This window comes from Protomyctophum parallelum (assembly GCF_964188405.1).
Source record: "Protomyctophum parallelum genome assembly, chromosome: 12".
In the NCBI taxonomy this organism is placed as follows: domain Eukaryota; kingdom Metazoa; phylum Chordata; class Actinopteri; order Myctophiformes; family Myctophidae; genus Protomyctophum; species Protomyctophum parallelum.
Window position 1 is genome coordinate 52,022,409 of NC_139712.1, and position 21,937 is coordinate 52,044,345.

At 43.5% G+C, this 21,937-nt stretch overlaps 2 protein-coding genes across 2 annotated transcripts; one reads left to right on the forward strand and one right to left on the reverse strand.

Annotated features, from left to right (window-relative positions):
- Window positions 1-2,078: 2,078 nt before the first annotated feature.
- On the forward strand, window positions 2,079-18,761 carry LOC310867708 (serine/threonine-protein kinase TBK1-like; the record flags this gene model as incomplete). Its single annotated transcript, XM_083777826.1, has 6 exons — window positions 2,079-2,181; window positions 8,244-8,384; window positions 10,860-11,050; window positions 11,912-11,970; window positions 18,487-18,570; window positions 18,693-18,761. Exons 2-6 carry the CDS (start codon window positions 8,380-8,382, stop codon window positions 18,759-18,761), a joined length of 408 nt encoding a protein of 135 aa, XP_083633952.1. The 5' UTR covers window positions 2,079-2,181; window positions 8,244-8,379.
- A 1,374-nt stretch (window positions 18,762-20,135) lies between these two features.
- Window positions 20,136-21,269, reverse strand: LOC310867709 (kelch domain-containing protein 3-like; the record flags this gene model as incomplete). The annotated part of the gene is made up of 1 exon (XM_083777827.1): window positions 20,136-21,269. One exon carries the CDS (start codon window positions 21,267-21,269, stop codon window positions 20,136-20,138), a length of 1,134 nt encoding a protein of 377 aa, XP_083633953.1.
- Window positions 21,270-21,937: the final 668 nt, after the last annotated feature.

Genomic DNA, 21,937 nt, shown 5'->3' on the forward strand with positions numbered 1-21,937 from the left:
AACATAGATAAAATACTTTATTGACAATTTAAAGTGCCAACGTGGATTACACACTAACCCTTTTCAAGAGGGATTTGGCCATGGAAGATCCTCGTCAAACACATTTTCATTCAAAACAACACAAAAACAATTAATGCAGAGTGAAAACATCACAGCGCACACGTTACACCAGAGCAAAGAACAATGAAGAATCCTAAATAATCATAATACCTCTCCATCTTCAGGGGGGTTCCTGGCACTGAGGCCGGGGCCACTGGAAAATATATGCAAAACATGTGTTCATTCTATCTGATAATAAATGCATTTTGTTCTCAGTCCCTCTGGCCAAACGAGATATAGTCTTCTGGACTATAGACAGGGCTATTTGTGTCTATGTTATAATGTTAGTATAGCCTATGCATGCGTTGGCATGTACAGTAGGTTCTGGTTCTATTTTATGTAGAAGTTAAACATCAGCAGGGCCACGGTCCACCACTGTCTCTGCTAACACAATCTGAGAACCCATCGTCAAACAATAAAGGAAAAACAGCGCCCTCTTTGCCAGTCAACAGTCTGTTGAGAGACTACTGCTAAACTGATCATGAGCTAAACCTAGAAGTGTGTTACATGACCATCCCCTGGTGGACAAACTTGTAAACAGCATGACATGCAGTATATAATGCATAATGAACTGTGAACAGACAAAGCAACAAGAGACATCCTCATCCTTACATAAGTAATAGGAAGAATATGAACATGAGGCAGGCGCCATCTGTAATCTAGTAGGAACAATGTAACAGGTAGGTAACAATGGAATGCGGAAGTGCTCATCCTATCTCAATGGGATAGTTCCAGCCATATAGCAATGATTGGAACTATATAGCATATAGGGCAGGCATTAGGCACCCGGGCTTTGCGGCGAGATCAAAGCGTGTCGCCACTCTTACTAGATTACTCTGAGTATCACATGCATGCTAAACAGACTAGACTGAGGGACAGCTTCTGCTGCACATCTATTTATTCACTCATAATTAAATATATCTACCTGCTGCACTTTAGACCATGCTCTGCTTTCCCCCCCCACTTTTCTTCACTATTCACCAGTGTTCCTGTTCGCAGATGACTCAGCACTGCTGGTCTCGGACAGGAACAAACTGCAGGTTGAAAAGACCCTCAGCTCTGAACTCGGTAGAATCTGCACCTGGCTCGCTGATAACAAACTATCCTTACACCTGGGAAAAACTGAATCCATTCTCTTCTGATCAAATAGTAATCTCAGCAAGGCAGATGGCTTCTTGGTTAGAGTGGGTGACAATATTATCACACGAAAAGATCTTCAACTAAATTATTTTCGCTCCTATGCCACCAAAATGTGGAACGCCCTACCAACAGTCATTAAGACATGTGAATCCCTTGACTCCTTCAAAACCGCTCTCAAAGGGCACCTACGGATGGCTGCAATTCGAAACTGGCCTCTGTAAAATCTGAATCCCCCCCCCCCCCCCCCATTTTCCCTCACTGTATATTGTATCTTTTCCCTTTTTTGCTTCCCATATGATGAATTCCTGTTCTGTACTTTAGCTACATAGAAATGTCTATTTGTATGTCTCTAAATGTTTGTATGTCTTTAAATGTTTTGATGAATTGAACAATGTTGACCCTGTTGTAAACAAGTGTAATGCTTAATTGGGTCGTCCACTCACAGTTGACAGTCTTTGTATTGAGTTTGTGCTTAACATGTACTGTAAATTCTACAAACTGTTAATAAATATTTCAATCAATCAATCAATTCACAGTGCATCATGATGTACAACCCAGATTCGGCACAAACAAGGGACTAAATTCTTTTCACTCCTATGCCACCAAAATGTGGAACGCCCTACCAACAGTCATTAAGACATGTGAATCCCTTGACTCCTTCAAAACCGCTCTCAAAGGGCACCTACGGATGGCTGCAATTCGAAACTTGCCTCTGTAAAAAACGGGGTTCCTGCCGACAGGAACTCAGAACAGTGTGTGTGTTTCCACCCGGACGAGAGAGAGAGACGGACAGAGTTCCTCTACCGTCCCTGTCTGTCGTCCGGGTGGAAACGGTAAACAAACAGAGCAGAGTGGACGAGATTCACAGAAAGTCTGTTAGAAGTTATTAGAATAAACAGCTTATCCTCCATGGAGGAAACCTTTCTTCATGATGTTTAAACGGTATGAACGAGCCTGTGTCTGTGTGACTAAAGAGAATAACGGACAGATTGTCTCGTTGTGAAAACGGGAGGAATTTATTTATTTCATACAGAGTTTGTTTGTTTAGTAAGCTAAGCTAACGCTGAGCTAGCTTCAAGTACACACGTTGGACTGGAGGCGTTTCTACCAGAACAAGACGGTATGTTTATGTTTATACTATATACACAATAAGAATATATAATATATACAATAAGAATATATACAATAAGAATATATAATATATACAATAAGAATATATACACTAAGAATGTGTGTTTTCTACCAGTAGAAGGTAGTTTTTCCCCTCACTGTATATGTATCTTTTCCCTTTTTACCTCCTTTATGATGAATTCCTGTTCTGTTCTTTAACTATATAGAAGTGTCTATTTGTACGTCTCTAAATGTTTTGATGAATTGAACATGGTGGACCCTGTTGTAAACAAGTGTAATGCTTAATTGGGTCGTCCACTCACAGTTAACAGACTTTGTACTGAGTTTGTGCTTGAAATAATTCTGCAAACTGTTCAATATTTCAATCAATCAAACAATACAATAGAATGTAACAGTGTGTTTTCTACCAGTAGAAGGTTTAGATTATATACAATAGTTTATATAATATAGTAGTTTATATACAATAGCCAGGCAACTATCCCAATGCTCCAGTAGAAGGTTTAGATTATATATAATAGTTTATATAATATAGTAGTTTATATACAATAGCCAGGCAACTATCGCAACGCTCCAGTAGAAGGTTTGGTTTATATATAATACTTTATATAATATAATAGTTTATATACAATAGCCAGGCAACTATCACAACGCTCCAGTATAGACCAGTGGTTCCCAAAGTGGGGTCCGGGGACCCCCAGGGGTCCTTGAGGGAGTCCCAGGGGGTCCCCAGCTAAATGATAGTTAGGAACCAAATGGACCCTTATGGGTCTGTAACTCAGAGTTACATAAAATTATAGTCTAACCCTAACCCTAACCCTAGTTAAATTAACATTGATTTAAATAGGGGGTCCCAGAGGTAGAAATGCCATTAAATGGGGGTCCGTACGCTAATGCATGTCAAACCGAGGGCCCTGGAAATTAAAATGGTTGAAATCACTGCTAGAGACGTACAAATGGGGGTCCGCAAGGCTGATAAATGTCAATGTGGGGGTCCTTTGACTAAGAAAGGAAAGAGGCTGCACAGCTCGTAGTCACGATGCCATACAAAATTACAAATATATTTTTCCAACGTTTCGGCAACAAGTTGCCTTCTTCAGGGTATGATTTGGTAGACACTGATATAGAAACATACAGTAGGTATTTCAGAAAACTGTCAGAATTTAGAAGCCATTTTTTAAATTTCGACGTCAGGCCTAAATGGGTTACTTCATACGAAGATAGATCGATAAGTCAGGGAGGCCGTACGCCATTGTCGGGAGGGGAGAATCAACCTCAAAATTGGACCACTTATCCTCTAGTCTTGGGCCAGCGCTACATTTAGTCACCCTGGCCCAGATTGTCTGCTCTGGTGCTCTTAATCACACAGACAGAGTATGTCCGACAGACAGCCTGGCAGGTCTGCAGCCTGGCTGGTCTGCAGCCAGGCTGGTCGTACCTTGCAGCATTGTATGCAAATTCTCTTCCACAACACCTATACTTCCATTAGCTCTGTTCCATAGCCTGTTCTATGCGACTTACCGGTTTGAATCTCAAATCGAAGTCAGACCAGCCTCTCCTCTTTAGTGGAAATCTCACGAACGTTTGACCTACTCACCAATACAAACACGGGTTGTGTCAATAGAAAGACTACTTTCCTTAGTGGACGCACTCTGAGCCCCCCCCCCCCCCCCCCCCCACCACACGTATAAACTGTACATTTTGGGCAGAAAGGGATTTCTTTCCACCGGAGGAAAAATATTCTCTATGAGGCAGTTCTCTGGGCAATATCAGTAGAGGGCGCAGCGGAGTAACTAAAAATATTTTTTTTCCGGTGGAAACAAAATCCCCTTTTGGCCAAAAAGTACAGTTTATACGTGTGGTGGTGGGGGGGGGGGGGGGGGGGGGGGGGCTCAGAGTGCGTCCACTAAGGAAAGTAGGCTTTCTATTGACACAACCCGTGTTTGTATTGGTGAGTAGGTCAAACGTTCGTGAGATTTCCACTAAAGAGGAGAGGCTGGTCTGATTTCGATTTGAGATTCAAACCGGTAAGTCGCATAGTCTTCTGCGAAGCGGAAGGCTATGGAACAGAGCTATACTTCCATGATGTGGAAGAAGGGAACAGAACTACATTGTAACTCTCAGAAAACATCATCTATAGATGCCTGCAGTGCAGTCCTGTGTTAAATGTTGGCTTTGGTGGTGTCATCACAGGCAACGTTAATGTAACGCTGAGTGTAATGCACCTCTGACGTCCACTCCGCAGCAGGGCTCTGACTGTTAGGAATCCAGAGGAGCGTTGTGTGGTTCCATCAAATCTCTGACCTGACAAGACCTGCTTGCCTGGGCTTATCAGATATGACTTTAGGAAGGACCTGACATGTTGTTGCTCATTTTTGTGTATGTGTTGTACTTTTTCGCCCCCCCCCCCCCCCCCCCCGGTTATTTATTCTTTTGGATTCATTTGAATTGTTAGAATGAGTCAAAGTCAATGCCCTGTACGGGCAGAGGTTCTTTACTTCTGAACACTACTTCTACATCCTTCCATTTCCTGAAAACACTTTTGGACATAAGAGGTTTCCAGTTCCACCCGATAGCGACGATATACTTTTAATGCGTAGGATGTCCCTTTTCTGGAAGCGATCTACGCGACTATAGCCTAAGCTTGAAACTGCTGCAAGTTAACAAGTTGCTCTGACACTCTTCTTCTTGGAAGCGACATTCATTCCCTCAAATATAAATGCTAATACTTTTCTAGAAATAGACAAATGGTTATAGCTGTGCTGTGCCAGTACGAGAAAGGATATGCCTTTGTTATAAACTAATTTAGTTTAACTTAATTTACGTAATCCAAATGAGAACAGAACCCCTAAAAAGTTTAATTTCGTCAAGGCGGTACAGTAGGTACAGTGTATCAATTAGGCAAATTTTCAGTAATGGCTAGAGAAGCATTAAGTGTGACATATAGGCTATAGGCTATATATTTACATTAAAGTTGTGGTGTGCATTATGGATACAACGGTAAACATAAAGGCTAAAGAACAACTTTGTTTAGTTTTTTTCAACCAAGGTTCATGTTTTAGGCTGTTATTAGACAAAGTAAAAGATGAGTATTGTGTGTGTGTGTGTGTGTGTGTGTGTGTGTGTGTGTGTGTGTGTGTGTGTGTGTGTGTGTGTGTGAGAATTAGCCAGGACATGTGTGTACAGTATGCAAACATCTGAGTACATGCTGCTGCTTTAATGCGTTTTTCACGCGTTTGCGTGCTCATACAGTACGTACATGGTTGTCATGTGCACACTACAGTGTGTGACTCATGCGTGGGCAGCAGCAGCGGTGACATCACCTCAGAAGAAAAGCCACCCTGCTTTTCTAACAAGCTGTGCATGATCAACCATCAGGGACAGCCGGCACCATTCCTCACACGTATACATACAGTACCATATTATATGAATGTCACAGAGCAGCCATTAAAGTTCATCCCAAAAATTACGTATTTTCTTCCAATTACCGGTACACACCCGGTTATCCTTTTGTCTGCCTAAATGTCTGACTATACCTTGTGGTGTTTACATTTTGTTTTCCTTTTTTAAGATACATTTTTGGGCCTTTTCTGTCTTTATTTGAATATAGTAGTAGTGGAGAGTGACAGGAACCAGGGAGAGAGACAGTGAGTGACGCGCAGCAAAGGCCAAGTGCTCAGGAATCAAACCTTTGACATGCTGTCAGGCTGCATTGGAGCCTATATGTGATTGCACCTTAATTGCTAGGCCATCGGCGTCCCCGCTGTTTACATTTCTGACTATAACATTTATAGTCAGAAATGTAAACAGCGGGGACGCTGTTTAGTGAAGTATGAATCAAAACCCTATATGAAGCCTTGAATTCATGGACATTTTTGTTAGTTTTTGTCACATTCCTGAGCCAATAATTTGATGACCAGCGACGACTCCGGTAGGAGACTCATGAGTACTCAGTTGAGTCTCCTACTGAGCAGCCACCCGGGCATCGAATTATTGGCTTAGGAATGCAAAAAACCCATGTCCATCAGTCCATGAATTCAAGGCGTCATGGGGTTTGGGTGAACTGCTCCTTCTGCGAACGCTTTGGATATTTTCTAGTGGGCCGTGATCCAGAAAAAGTTGAGAACCATCATGCACTACTATAGTCTGTCTGACTCTGATCCCGAGGGATTGAATTGTCTCTGCTGCCATCAGTCTGTGAACTGGTACTATGTAAGGCATATACAGTAGAGTAGGCTGTTGTATTACTTTTGAAAAAGGTGCTACAGTAGCTACATTATATAAATAAAAATGGATCTTATCTAATTCCGAATAATTACCAATAAATGAATAAACTCATGGGTCATTAGCACACAATTCTAGGATCATTTTCAGATCAAATTGTAGCCCACAGTAAAATGTCAAGACTGTGTGAGATAGTATCTAATTTCCTTGTTTTGCTTTCCCGACAAACACAATACGGAAATGCATGCATCTCCGTTATCCCACAGCCAGCGTTGTGCAGGCATGTCATGTTTGAACGGCTAAATCAAATGAAATGATGTCCCATCAGCAGAACTAAAAAAGTTGCCAAGCTTTTAAAACAGACTATAAAGAGGCCGGGCTCCGGAATGCTCTCATTTAGTCAGATTTTGCAGTTTGCTTTTTTGTGTTATTTATTTATTTCCCCCCACAATTAGTCCCCACAACAACAGTCGGTGGGAAATGCTCTCGCCACAGAATTTACTAGTATTCTGGCCATAATAATCATTCTGGTCGGCCCCCGCTGTTGGTACAGAAGCGCTTCCCGGCGCTTGATTGACAGCGCATTTTTAATTTTGACGACGCATGCGCACTGGCGCACCGCTTATGTGCAGCCCTGATTATTAAAATGGGCTTAAATTGACACTTCACTGTCATCTGTTCTCTAGTTAGATCAGGTATCACAATCCGTGGCTGGATGAGGTTACAGTTGCCATTACACTAAAGTTGGATATTATTACATCCATCAAAATGTCAGCCACACTAATCCTCATTTCCGTGGCGTGTGTTTGTGCGTCTTCCTCCTCCTAGATTCCAAAGGCTCTTGTCGTCCTCATCAAGTGTTGGAGAGGAGAGGAGAGGAGAGGAGAGGAGAGGAGAGGAGAGGAGAGGAGAGGAGAGGAGAGGAGAGGAGAGGAGAGGAGAGGAGAGGAGAGGAGAGGAGAGGAGAGGAGATACCTGCTGGACCTTGTGCAGATTCTTGTTCTTTTTCTGTTAATTCATGGAAACTGTCTCCTGCTCAGAACCACCTGTCCACTAATAGAATATACTGTTCTGTTGATTTGTTACTTTTTAAAGTAAAACTCTAGCAAAAAAAATAAAGTCAACAAGGCAGTTTTTTCCTTTTTGTATTTGTATTTGTATTTTATATTTTTGGAGGATCATGTATGAGAGTCAGTCTATTTGTCTCTTTGCTTTGTCTTTCACAGAGCAGAGAGGGGGGGGGGGTGGGGGCTGTAAGGTAGGGCATTCACTTCTAGTAATTTTTACTAGTTGACAAGTTGTTTAGTTTGCTAGTTGACTAGTTGTTTAACTACCTATTATGTAAAAATATATATATTTGTACATTTAAAAACTGTGTAGATTGGTGACTATAACTATAATCTACCTGATCTTGAGGCCTACAAAAAATATATTTGTATTTTTTTCTTATTTAGTACCAACAAGGTAGTGGATTTACAGTGGATGTACTAGTCGACTAGTTGAATAGTCCACTAGTTGCTTAAAGCCCTTATAGTAAGGTAGGCTAAAATCAAACACACCTTGTGCAGATTCTTGTTCTTTTTCTGTTAATTCATGGAAACTGTGAAAGTGTGTCAGAACTTACTGTTCTGTTGATGTGTTACTTTTTAAAGGTATTTTCTCAGAGCAGCAGAAACAACATGGCCTCCGGGAAGAACAAGAACCAGAGCTCTCTGGTTCTCCACAAGGTGATCATGGTGGGCAGCGGAGGTGTGGGGAAGTCTGCACTCACCCTGCAGTTCATGTACGATGAGGTGAGTTCCATCATGGTGAGGTGAGGTGTGGGGAAGTCTGCACTCACCCTGCAGTTCATGTACGATGAGGTGAGTTACATCATGGTGAGGTGAGGTGTGGGGAAGTCTGCACTCACCCTGCAGTTCATGTACGATGAGGTGAGTTACATCATGGTGAGGTGAGGTGTGGGGAAGTCTGCACTCACCCTGCAGTTCATGTACGATGAGGTGAGTTCCATCATGGTGAGGTGAGGTGTGGGGAAGTCTGCACTCACCCTGCAGTTTCCTGTACGATGAGGTGAGTTACATCATGGTGAGGTGAGGTGTGGGGAAGTCTGCACTCACCCTGCAGTTCATGTACGATGAGGTGAGTTCCATCATGGTGAGGTGAGGTGTGGGGAAGTCTGCACTCACCCTGCAGTTCATGTACCATGAGGTGAGTTACATCATGGATCAACAACACACTTTAGACCTGAGGATTTCTACTAAATGTCTTCTAAATCCTGACGGTTTTCTGAAAATCCTGTGTTTCTGTGACAGTCGTTCTCAAACATTTTCATGTCAAGGACCCCCAGAATTATCTGTATTTGCCCGCCGAGTCCCAGGATGCAGGGATGGTCTTTTAGAAATGAGTCCCAGGATGCAGGGATGGTCTTTTAGAAATGAGTCCCAGGATGCAGGGATGGTCTTTTAGAAATGAGTCCCAGGATGCAGGGATGGTCTTTTAAAAATGAGTCCCAGGATGCAGGGATGGTCTTTTAGAAATGAGTCCCAGGATGCAGGGATGGTCTTTTAGAAATGAGTCCCAGGATGCAGGGATGGTCTTTTAGAAATGAGTCCCAGGATGCAGGGATGGTCTTTTAGAGATGAGTCCCAGGATGCAGGGATGGTCTTTTAGAAATGAGTTCCAGGATGCAGGGATGGTCTTTTAGAGATGAGTCCCAGGATGCAGGGATGGTTATTATTAACCTAATAAAACTATTGAATTCACAAAAGTAGCTACGCTTTGCGCCACCAGAGCGAGCCACATCACTTCCTTGTTGTGCTCGGCAAGTAGGCTATGTGACGGGAGAATAGCGCTTGATGTCTTTACGGGGCTGCCTGGAGCCACACATTCACAGTCATATGAGCCGGGCGGTGCTTACACTCCCGCACGGCATGTGTTTGTAAAGCAATCAAGCGCTCCCCTTCCCCAGTACAGCTGGAATCAGCTGCGAATGATATAAAGTGATTGAAGGAGTGGGTTATCGGTGGAATTTACAGCGGTCACGTGACGGTAACCAGCCAATCAGAATCAAGTATTGGGACTACCCGTTTTAGAAATTGTGTTTTGGGATGCAAAATGCACCCTATTTTAATCTCTGTGTCCACGTCTCTCTCTCTCTCTGTCTCTCTCTCTCTCTCTCTCTCTCTCTCTCTCTCTCTCTCTCTCTCTCTCTGTGTCTCTCTCTCTCTGTCTCTCTCTCTCTGTCTCTCTCTCTCTGTCTCTCTCTCTCTCTCTCTCTGTGTCTCTCTCTCTGTGTCTCTCTCTCTCTCCCTCCCTATTTATTTTTTGTGGCTTTCGCCTTTTATTTTTTTATGGAGGGACAGACAGTAGGCTGACAGGAGATGGGGGGGGGGGGTGACATGCAGTAAAGGCCGTCAGGATCGGGAGTCGAACCCGCGGCATAGCTGATTTCAGTCATTTGGATTCTATTGAGTTCCAGCATGTCTTCAGTGAAAGCATGCTGCGCGACGTGTTGTGAGCTTAGACTAGATAGGCTATTTTCGGTCATTAGTTATTATTAAGATGAAAGAGTATTCTAGGAATAGAATACAAGTTTAGCCCATTCTGAACGGGAACCCATTTTGGTGTTAGCATCATGTTATGCTTTAGCTATTGAAAAATAGCAGATCTACAAGCTCATAGCGCGCCACTCGGTGGCGCGCTATGAGCTTGTAGAGCTTGACATTTTTAAAAACAAAATGTAGAATTTGCCACGGACACATTTAATAATAATTATAATAATAATAATTATTATTATTATATGAATACATCGCATACAGTATGACCTCACCCATAGGAAAGAAAAAAATCTATGTGTTTTTGGTTGATGGAACATTTGCATTGATAATGTATGCATAAAGGATCAACTGAATCTATTCTACACAGAAAAGAAAAGAAAAACGTTGCTGAATAGATCGTTATATCGCCATACCACGTTTATAGCTTGTAGTTATTATCCCAGGCTCTAGGGGTCCCCGAGGAGTTCCAGGGGGTCCACTCTCCAGCTAAATGATAGTCTCCCAGAGATAGAAATGCCATTAAATGGGGGTACGTAGCCTGTTGTATATCAAACTGGGGCTCCTTGAAATGAAAATGGTTGAAATTCATTGCTAGAGCCGTAAAAATCTTCTCTTATGGCATATATTTTCAAATGGGGGGTCCGCGGGGCTAATGAATGTCATTTTGGGGGTCCTTGACATGAGAACGTTTTTGGAACCTCTGCACTACAGGGCGACGCTGTTCCAGGAGCTGATGTCTCGCCGGACCAGCATCGCCCCTCACAACCAGGAGCTGCTGTACGAGGGGCGCCGCCTGGTGCTGGACCCCAACCGGCAGGCCAAGAACTTCCCCAGGACCACCCGGGACGACCCCATCATGTTTGTGAGCCCAGAGTCCGTCGTTGGACTCCTCTTCCAGGACCGTGAGTAGTAGTAGTAGTGGTGGTAGTAGACCTAACCTGACTCCGCCACACGGGGGCAGCATTGAGTTTCACAACAGTGTTGTTTTTGACAGCAAATTTAGATTTTGGTTTTAGTCATGGTCTCTTGAATAGTTTTCAATTTGTCACATTTTAGTCACCTGGAATGTTTTAGTGTTAGTCTAGTTTTAGTCAACTAAATTTCACAAGATTTTAGTCGACTAAATCTACAGTTGATTTGGTCGACTAAAATGTATTTTGGCGGGCCTTGATGCTGTCTAATGGCTGATTTTACACTTGCTATTTCCAGTATGCAACCAAGTGTAAAATGACTTGTCCTTTACTTATACTGGATCTCTTGTCCCTTCCTAACATTTTAGTCTAGTTTTTATTTGTTGACAAAATTGTCAATTTATTTAGTCTTAGTTTTAGTCATCATAGCTTAGTTTTCATTTAGTTTTCGTCAGTGAAAAAAGGTAGTCGACAATTTTTTGTCATTAGTCGACGAAATCAACACTGCTTCTCAAGTTCACTTTGTTCACATTGTGAACTTGTGGACTGCGTCGGATGGTGGCAGTGATATAGTGATATCACTATATCAGTTTTTTTCATTGGCACGTTTGACTGTCAAGGTTTCAGCTTCCAGGAAGAAATTAGAATCCCTAAATATAAATTGCACATATGAACCATTCCAAGGGGTACTGTCACCTCATAAACACATGAAAAACTGGAAGAAAAAAAATCACGGCACACCTTGGAGTACAGTACAGTACTTGAGTATATGTACTTAGTTAGACACTGATACCTGCTGCTGCTAGAAGAACTTCAAACAAAGCCACTGAACGCTGACCCCTGTCGTTACAGCCAGCCCACCTAAAGTCCAGCCTCGCTATGACTTAGACCTGGACGCCAGCTATGCAAAGGTACACACACACACACACACACACACACACACACACACACACACACACACATACAACTTAAATTATATGTATGCAACTTGCATACAGACTGAAAGGTTTATGAACTGTATACAAAATAAATAAAACAAATACTCAGATATAGTGCAACTTTCTGACTAAATGAAAAATTTGCATTTAGTTTCCACCATAGAGCTCTTCTCCACTTTCACATTTCCCATTGTTCAAGTTTGTCTCACACACACACACACACACACACACACACACACACAATCAAAAAGTAAGTAATTGCGATTGGGCCTATAGTAGCAGTAAGAGCCATTTGAGCCTCCTTATTGTGTCAATGATGTCACTGCATGGCTTTGGTAATTTGTCAAGGCCTAGGTTGCCATGGTTACGGGGAGGGTATTTAACCCAGGCCCTAATCAGGTGCAGGTGTTGCTGACAGTTTTAGACTGTGATTCGGGGCGACTGTGGCTCAAGAGGTAGAGCAGGTCGTCCAATGATCCATGGGTCGGCGGTTCGAATCCCGGCTCCTCCTGTCTACATGTCGAAGTGTCCTTGGGCAAAGACACTGAACCCCAAATTGCTCCCGATGTGCTGGTTGGTACCTTGCATGGCTTCGGTGTATGAATGTGTGTGTGAATGGGTGAATGTAATGCACAATCTATGTAAAGCGCTTTGGATAAAGGCGCTATATAAATGCACCATTTATCCATTTATTTACTTAACCCATTCTGAACGGGAACCCATTTTGGTGTTAGCATCATGTTATGCTTTAGCTATTGAAAAATAGCAGATCTACAAGCTCATAGCGCGCCACCGAGTGGCGCGCTATGAGCTTTATTTTTGAAAAATCGAAGAACGACTGACATTTTTAGAATCTGATCTCAGGTCAGAATGGGTTAATCAGACCAGTGTGTGTCCAGTGGAAACCTCGTATGAATCTGATCTCAGGTCAGAATGGGTTAATCAGACCAGTGTGTGTCCAGTGGAAACCTCGTATGAATCTGATCTCAGGTCAGAATGGGTTAATCAGACCAGTGTGTGTCCAGTGGAAACCTCGTATGAATCTGATCTCAGGTCAGAATGGGTTAATCAGACCAGTGTGTGTCCAGTGGAAACCTCGTATGAATCTGATCTCAGGTCAGAATGGGTTAATCAGACCAGTGTGTGTCCAGTGGAAACCTCGTATGAATCTGATCTCAGATCAGAATGGGTTAATGGCGGTTCCGTGCCTTTTGGCAACCCTCCCCTTTCCCCTACATGATGTCACCTTGGAGAGCGAGAGAGGGGCGGAGAAAGAGTGGTTTTCTGGATGGAGTGAATGAATGATAATTTTCTTCTTGATTGAATGGAAAGGCCTCTGACACGATGGTATAGGTACGACACACGTGACACTAGAATCTTTACGAAAATAGCCGATCTGCAATCTCGCAACGCTCAGATCGTCTGTTTTCGGTGAAGATATTTGGTGTAGAGGGAAATGGTACAGAGCCACCCACGTGACTGGGAGCCAAACTCACACAGGAAGTGCAATGAATACATGGCAGTGAATGGAGCCGGCTCATAACAAACATTATTCATGAACAATTGAGACCTTTTGTAAAGTAATCACTTCTGGAAAATAACAGAAGACATATATCACAGGTTGTTTTCTAATCACTTACTTTTCGATGTGCACAGTATATCATTCTAAACAGCAGCAGGTATCGTTTCTGGCTCCGAAGTATCGCGATATTTGGCTGCCAGACAGGAAACGGTGGGAAGTCCTGCGATACTTGGTGCGTTCAGAAATGTACTTTATGGTATCTCTATTTTTATAGAGATACCATACCTCTATAAAAAATACACAGTGTACACATCGAATAACAACACAGCAGACAATAATGTGTTACATGTCTTCTGTTATTTTCCAGAAGTGATTACTTTACAAAAGGTCTCAATTGTTCATAAATAATGTTTGTTCATGAGCTGGTCACTGAGCTCTCATTGACTCCAGTGTTCATGAGCTGGTCACTGAGCTCTCATTGACTCCAGTGTTCATGAGCTGGTCACTGAGCTCTCATTGACTCCAGTGTTCATGAGCTGGTCACTGAGCTCTCATTGACTCCAGTGTTCATGAGCTGGTCACTATGAGCTCTCATTGACTCCAGTGTTCATGAGCTGGTCACTGAGCTCTCATTGACTCCAGTGTTCATGAGCTGGTTCACTGAGCTCTCATTGACTCCAGTGTTCATGAGCTGGTCACTGAGCTCTCATTGACTCCAGTGTTCATGAGCTGGTCACTGAGCTCTCATTGACTCCAGTGTTCATGAGCTGGTCACTGAGCTCTCATTGACTCCAGTGTTCATGAGCTGGTCACTGAGCTCTCATTGACTCCAGTGCATTCTGCCAAACTTCCGGGTAGTTTGGCTCCCATGAAAGTGTCCATGAAAGTGTCATGGCGCAGCCCAGTCACGTGACCACTAGGGCTGCAACTAACGATTAATTTCATAATCGATACATCGGCCGATTATTTAAACGATGAATCGATGAATCGGAAAATGGCACCTTTTTGCAAATACCTTTAAAATGTACTGTGAACTTTATAGGCATGTTCTAACAATACAATATAAACAATGAAAATGAATACTTCCTTCAAAAATATGTTTATTTGACAGTTTCTTGCATAACAAACCTGAAGCTCTGGTTTGTGCAATAAGAACATTAACATCAATCAAGGTGCTGCTAAATATAGCAAGTACATAACATCTCTCTGTAAACATTAACACAAAAAGACTAATAGTATTCAAATAAAATAAAGTGCTGCTGAATATAAAACAAAAATAAACTCTGAACCTTTCTGTAGGAAAGGTTCTGATTATGTAAACAAACTGAGGTGTGTAGCAGCAATATACTTAAAAGAAAGGTGCATTCTGTAAACGTGGCACATTATGAAAGAATTCTGGTCTGGTAGTACAGCTTTGATTCTCCTGGGTCTGTGTGTGTGTGTGTGTGTGTGTGTGTGTGTGTGTGTGTGTGTGTGTGTGTGTGTGTGTGTGTGTGTGTGTGTGTGTGTGTGTGTGTGTGTGTGTGTGTGTGTGTGTGTGTGTGTGTGTGTGTGTGTGTGTGTGTGTGTGTGTGTGTGTGTGTGTGTGTGTGTGTGTGTGTGTGTGTGTGTGAGAGAGAGACAGAGAGCCTGTGGCTGTCATAGAGAAACTGTAGGCTGATTGTGTGTGTGTGTGTATGTAGGCTGTGTGTGTGTGTGTGTGTGTATGTAGGCTGAGTGTGTGTATGTAGGCTGTGTGTGTGTGTGTGTGTGTGTGTGTGTGTGTGTGTGTGTGTGTGTATGTAGGCTGAGTGTGTGTGTGTGTGTATGTAGGCTGTGTGTGTGTGTGACCTCTCTAGTCTATAGTACTCTACACAGTACACACAACTCCTGCAACATGAGACTCAAATTTGCATGTTTTTTTCTTTTTTTCAATATATTTTTTATCCCACGATTTTGTAACTTATTTTTCACCCCTGTGTCAATCATCTAATGTGATCCTGGGCTCTGAGTGTCCAAGTTGCTCCTTTACACCTGACAGGGGGGGGGGGGGGGGGGGGAGTTTCCCTGGTTGGACGTAGCGCGTGGAAGGAACACGTTATCAAATTCGCATGTTCAATGTCAGGAAAGTTAGTTATCTCCACATGCTCTGGTGTGAGGCTGGCTCTCTTCTGAGAGCAGATATTCCCTGCTGCAGAGAAGATTCTTTCTGCCGGGGTGGATGTTGCAGGAATGCACAGAAAGGATTTTGCCACCTTTGACAGTGTGGGGGCAGGGCTCCAGACTAACATTTTTCACCACCGTCCCGGAACCGTCCCAAAATACAATTTGAACCGTCCCAAAGTAAATGTATACCGTCCCGGGGGAAAAAAAGTACAAAAAAGCACCACTCAAATTGTGAAATGAATAACTGTATTCCTATTGTAATAGAAATACAATTAAGCCAAACAAATAATGTACTGTATTGAATACATGCAGTACATTATTTGTTTGGCTTCATGTTTCTTCTGTAGATACACTGATTTAGTCAAAATGCTCCCAGACGAAAAATAGGGCTTGGTTAAAAATGTTAATCGAATTAATCAGAGGCTTTGTAATTAATTAATCTAAATTAATCATATTTTAATCGCATATCAATATTCGACCTGAGAACAGTGATATTTATTTTAAAATGGATTTTGTTATTTTGGTGTAGCCTACCAGTGAATCAATGAATAGTGACTACAGTAGTGGTGTACGCTACTTGATAAAGACCAACAGATAACGTGCAGCAATGCAGGTATAAAATATGAATACTCAAATGTCTATTACATGGTTGGCATGAGAAAACAAATAAAAACAACTTTATTAGGGGGAATACTAAGACGAAGGATCAATAAATAATAATAATAATAAATACAATCAAGAATGAGAGCGTTTTGGGGTGTGCATTCCAGTGTTGGGGCAGCAATTCCAGAACAATCTGAGCATTAGAAAACATCTGTTGCTTCAGAGGATATATACTTATTTAATGTCGATGCCAGCGAGTGCAGTACTTTCATCTGACGGAGCATTGGTCCGAACGACAACCTACCTCCTCCCTCACCCTATCCCTAACCTCCCCCGGGGCAGACACCTAAACCTAACCGCAACCCTCTCCCGACCCGCAGCGCACCTCGGAGCATTGCTCCTTGCTCTGTCGGATGATAGTATGCCTCCCGATGCCAGCTAGCAAGCCTAGCATGGAAGCTAACGTTAAACGTTGGTGTAGTACTGTAGCCCCATGTCCATATGGAACCTTTCTGTGGCACACAACCATGGTTTTATGCACGCTTCCAACCGATAGTTTTTCAATCTAAATGTCCCATCCACGGGGCAAAAGCAATATAATTCCTATGATTCCGTTGGGTGAATGTAGTGTGTGCGTTGTTGTTGCTGTTGTCAACTGTCTGACTCTGACGGCACGGCAAATTCTCATGCTGCTTATCGCTGCACACGAAATGCGCATTTTCAGTGTAAAAACTCCTCTCGTCCCGAAACCGTCCCGAATGAGATACATTTACGTCCCAAATAGATATTTTACAGTCCCCGGGACGCCGTTAATCTCGAGCCCTGAGTCACGTGACCACTAGGGCTGCAACTAACGATTAATTTCATAATCGATACATCGGCCGATTATTTAAACGATGAATTGATTAATCGGAAAATGGCACCTTTTTGCAAATACCTTTAAAATGTACTGTGAACTTTATAGGCATGTTCTAACAATACAATATAAACAATGAAAATGAATACTTCCTTCAAAAATATGTTTATTTGACAGTTTCTTGCATAACAAACCTGAAGCTCTGGTTTGTGCAATAAGAACATTAACATCAATCAAGGTGCTGCTAAATATAGCAAGTACATAACATCTCTCTGTAAACATTAACACAAAAAGACTAATAGTATTCAAATAAAATAAAGTGCTGCTGAATATAAAACAAAAATAAACTCTGAACCTTTCTGTAGGAAAGGTTCTGATTATGTAAACAAACTGAGGTGTGTAGCAGCAATATACTTAAAAGAAAGGTGCATTCTGTAAACGTGGCACATTATGAAAGAATTCTGGTCTGGTAGTACAGCTTTGATTCTCCTGGGTCTGTGTGTGTGTGTGTGTGTGTGTGTGTGTGTGTGTGTGTGTGTGTGTGTGTGTGTGTGTGTGTGTGTGTGTGTGTGTGTGTGTGTGTGTGTGTGTGTGTGTGTGTGTGTGTGTGTGTGTGTGAGAGAGACAGCCTGTCATAGAGAAACTGTAGGCTGAGTGTGTGTGTGTGTGTGTGTATGTAGGCTGAGTGTGTGTGTGTATGTAGGCTGTGTGTGTGTGTGTGTGTGTATGTAGGCTGAGTGTGTGTGTGTGTGTGTATGTAGGCTGTGTGTGTGTGTGTATGTAGGCTGAGTGTGTGTGTGTATGTAGGCTGAGTGTGTGTGTGTATGTAGGCTGAGTGTGTGTGTGTGTGTAGGCTGTGTGTGTGTGTATGTAGGCTGTGTGTGTGTGTGTGTGTGTGTATGTAGGCTGAGTGTGTGTATGTAGGCTGTGTGTGTGTGTGTGTGTGTGTGTGTGTGTGTATGTAGGCTGAGTGTGTGTGTGTGTGTGTGTGTGTGTGTATGTAGGCTGTGTGTGTGTGTGTGTGTGTGACCTCTCTAGTCTATGGTACTCTACACAGTACACACAACTCCTGCAACATGAGACTCAAATTTGCATGTTTTTTTCTTTTTTTCAATATATTTTTTATCCCACGATTTTGTAACTTATTTTTCACCCCTGTGTCAATCATCTAATGTGATCCTGGGCTCTGAGTGTCCAAGTTGCTCCTTTACACCTGACAGGGGGGGGGGGGGGGGGGGGGGGAGTTTCCCTGGTTGGACGTAGCGCGTGGAAGGAACACGTTATCAAATTCGCATGTTCAATGTCAGGAAAGTTAGTTATCTCCACATGCTCTGGTGTGAGGCTGGCTCTCTTCTGAGAGCAGATATTCCCTGCTGCAGAGAAGATTCTTTCTGCCGGGGTGGATGTTGCAGGAATGCACAGAAAGGATTTTGCCACCTTTGACAGTGTGGGGAAACTCTTCTCATTTTCCCCCCACCATTTGAGAGGGTCTTCCTTTTTGCCTAGAGGTGGCCGTGTGAAGTAGCGCTGAACTTCATTCCTCACGTTGTGGATCTTTTGGCCTTCCAGGATTTCCTCTTCATCAGAGTCCTCACTCTGGCTGTCTGTGTCAGAATGAAGGAGGTCATCCAGGGCTGATCTTTCTGCTCTGATGACGACGTCCTGCTGGACTCGTGTGGAGTCACCAGCACTCTCCCTTGCTTCTTTGATGGCAAGGTCTTCAACTGCCCCTTTCACCCTATTGCCATCTTCAGCACCCAGAAACCTCAACTCCAGGTACCTTGGGTCAAGGGAAGCTGCAAGCATAATTGGGTTTTTCTCTGGGTTTGTCTGCAGACTTCCCCATCTTTGGGTGATGCCTTTTTTGGCTTTCGGAGACAACATTTTTACCTGGGCCCGTCTTGAGTTGGCATTTCTCCATGGACCGTTGCAGCCCTTTGACCAACTGTGGGAGACAGGACACTGTGGCATAATCCTGCCCACTTAGGTAAACTGTACCAGTTTCAAATGGCTGAAGCCGTTTCACCAGCTCTTCCAGCAACACCCACTGCTCTGGCTTCAAGTCCAAGTATTTCTTGTTCTGTGGTGTTTCAGGATCTGAAAGTACTGCAACGACCGGCCAGCGCTGTTCAAGGATGTAGAATGTGCTGTTCCATCAACTTGTGCTCTTCTTTATCAAACTGTTCTGCCAAACTTCCGGGTATAGTTTGGCTCCCATGAAAGTGTCATGGCGCAGCCCAGTCACGTGACCACTTCACTTCCTTCTCAGAGCTTCCTTGGTTTTGGCCTAGGACAAATGAAAGAGGATAGAGCACGGAGGTTTAGCCATGTGCATTGTTGTAAGCCGCAGACTGTGGAATGTTTTAAAACAGGCCTGAAAACCTTCCTGTTTCGGAAGGCCTTTTTGTGCTGAACTGTCACTTTGCACTGTTTTTGTTAGCCCTGTTTTTAACCTTTTATGATAGATCATATGTTTTTAACCTTGTAGCACTCTGAGATTCCTTGTGAATGAAAAGTGCAATATAAATAAAATTCATTATTATTATTATTATTAACAGGAACTGCGATGATGGGGTGTTCCAGCAGCACTAGTTTCCCTGGCTGGATGGAGCGCACAGTGCACTCGGCACTGGTTTGAAAATGTATGAAGTAAATGCTTAAACCATTCTGACCTGAGATCAGATTCATACAAGGTTTTCACTGGACACACACTGGACTGATTAACCCATTCTGACCTGAGATCAGATTCTAAAAATGTCAGTCGTTCTTCGATTTTTTTCAAAAATAGCAGACCTACAAGCTCATAGCGCGCCACCGAGTGGCGCGCTACGAGCTTGTAGATCTGCTATTTTTCAATGGCTAAAGCATAACATGATGCGAACACCAAAATGGGTTCCCGTTCAGAATGGGTTAAACATGTAGCTGGTGTAATGTTAAGAGTCCACAGAAGTGAACCTTTCAAGCCTGTTTTCTCAACTCGCTGATTTCAGCCAGATCTCCAAAACTGGTGGGTCAAACTGAACACACAATCTCTCCCATGAGTTGTGTCTGCTGCACTGTACAGGATCTTGCTCCAGTGATTTGCATAGCGTCGTCAACACAGGCGTCCTCAACATCCAAGATATACAGGTCTTCACCATCATCAACCTCTTCGGGTGATGATGACGACGACGGTTTGTCAATGTCATCAAGGTCAAAGTTTTCCTCAACGCCTCCAAAGAGGATCATACGAGCTCCCAGCATGCAACAGCCCTTGCCCTCTCTCCCGGGCGGGACCTCGGCCTGGAGCTTGGTCCAGGACGAGGTCTCTGGTTTGAACTTCCACAGATCGTTGAAGACGCGAAACGGTACGTAAGTCTGGCCGCCGAATATGTACAGCTCTCCTTTGTAGGCGAAGGCTGAATGTCGCGAGCGTCCGTCAGGCCTCAGGGACACTTCTGCCACGTCGCCGCTCTGCCAGGTGTTGTTCTCCGTGTCGAACACTGTGACATCGTTGAAACAGCTGTGATATTCCTCTTCCTGCGGGGAGCCCCCGAACACATACATCTTTAACCCAATCATGGTGGCAGAATGGTCTTCTAAATGAGGTGTCGGAAGGCCTTTCGTTTCAATTAAAGCCCACTGCATTGGTGTATTGCTGGTGTCCAACGTGTAGACGCCAGCGTTTGTAATCCAACCTCCATCCCACACATGCCACAGTCCGTAGACATACATGACCCTCTCCAGGACGCAGGCAGAATGGAAACACATCGGCTTTGGAACATCACCGACAGTCTGAGGCTTGAACCATTGGTGAGTTTTGACATCAAATCCCCACAGCTGGTTGCAGAAACCCATTGACTTTTCTCCGATGTCTGCAGTCCCTCCAAACACGTAGACGATATCTTCTACGAGGACGGCCGTGTGGTAGATGCGCTTAGAGGGGAACTCGTCCTTTTTGGGGAACGAGCCATGGGACACTTTCTCCCATCGGAAAGAGTCTTGGTCCGTGTGCAAGACGTGCACATCCATCATACCTGAGTCCAGACGGCGATTTCCTTCCAGTCCTCCAAAGGAGTAGATCTGGTTCCCCACGGAAACCACAGCTTGGCAGGAGGTCTTAGGTGATCCTCCTGACTTCACCCGAAGGAACGAATCTCTCACCATCACCACTATGGCTCGACGTGGTTGGTTAAATCTTGCTCACCGGTATGGCTCGACGTGGTTGGTTAAATCTTGCTCACCAGTACAGCTCGACGTGGTTGGTTAAATCTTGCTCACCACTGTGGCTCAGTGAAGGCTCTTAATGGGAGTGGTACCTGAAGATTACTGGGGAAACTCACTTCAAACTGAGTCTTTATAGTGATAACGTGATAGCACTTTATATTCATATTGACATCACCACGGAGCTGTCTAATGCCCTAATATGGCGTGGACGTTCTAAAACTCTTGAAGGTGTCATATACAGGGATCTCCATATATGGGCATAAAAGGGTCACAGACAAACAGAGGGAAAAATGGATGCCTCATTGGCCTCTGCAGTTTGTTGGAGCCGCACGCACGCGCGTGTGTGTGACATTTGTGGTGATTTGATTGGCTGAGCACAGAATGTGACGTCTACGATGATGAGGGCCCTGTCGTATATGGCCTCAATAATTCGTCATTCTATAACCAAATGTTCTTGTACAAAGGTGTTCTGTCTGTCTTAAAGTCTGCAGTCACTCTGGTCTATGCAAGGCCTGCCTTTGTCATTCAAAAGCAGGGTCTAGCCATCCTAGATAGTAAGTGGCTTGGCTGGTCAGGTGTGATAGGAAGGTAGCATGCTCTATTGTTTC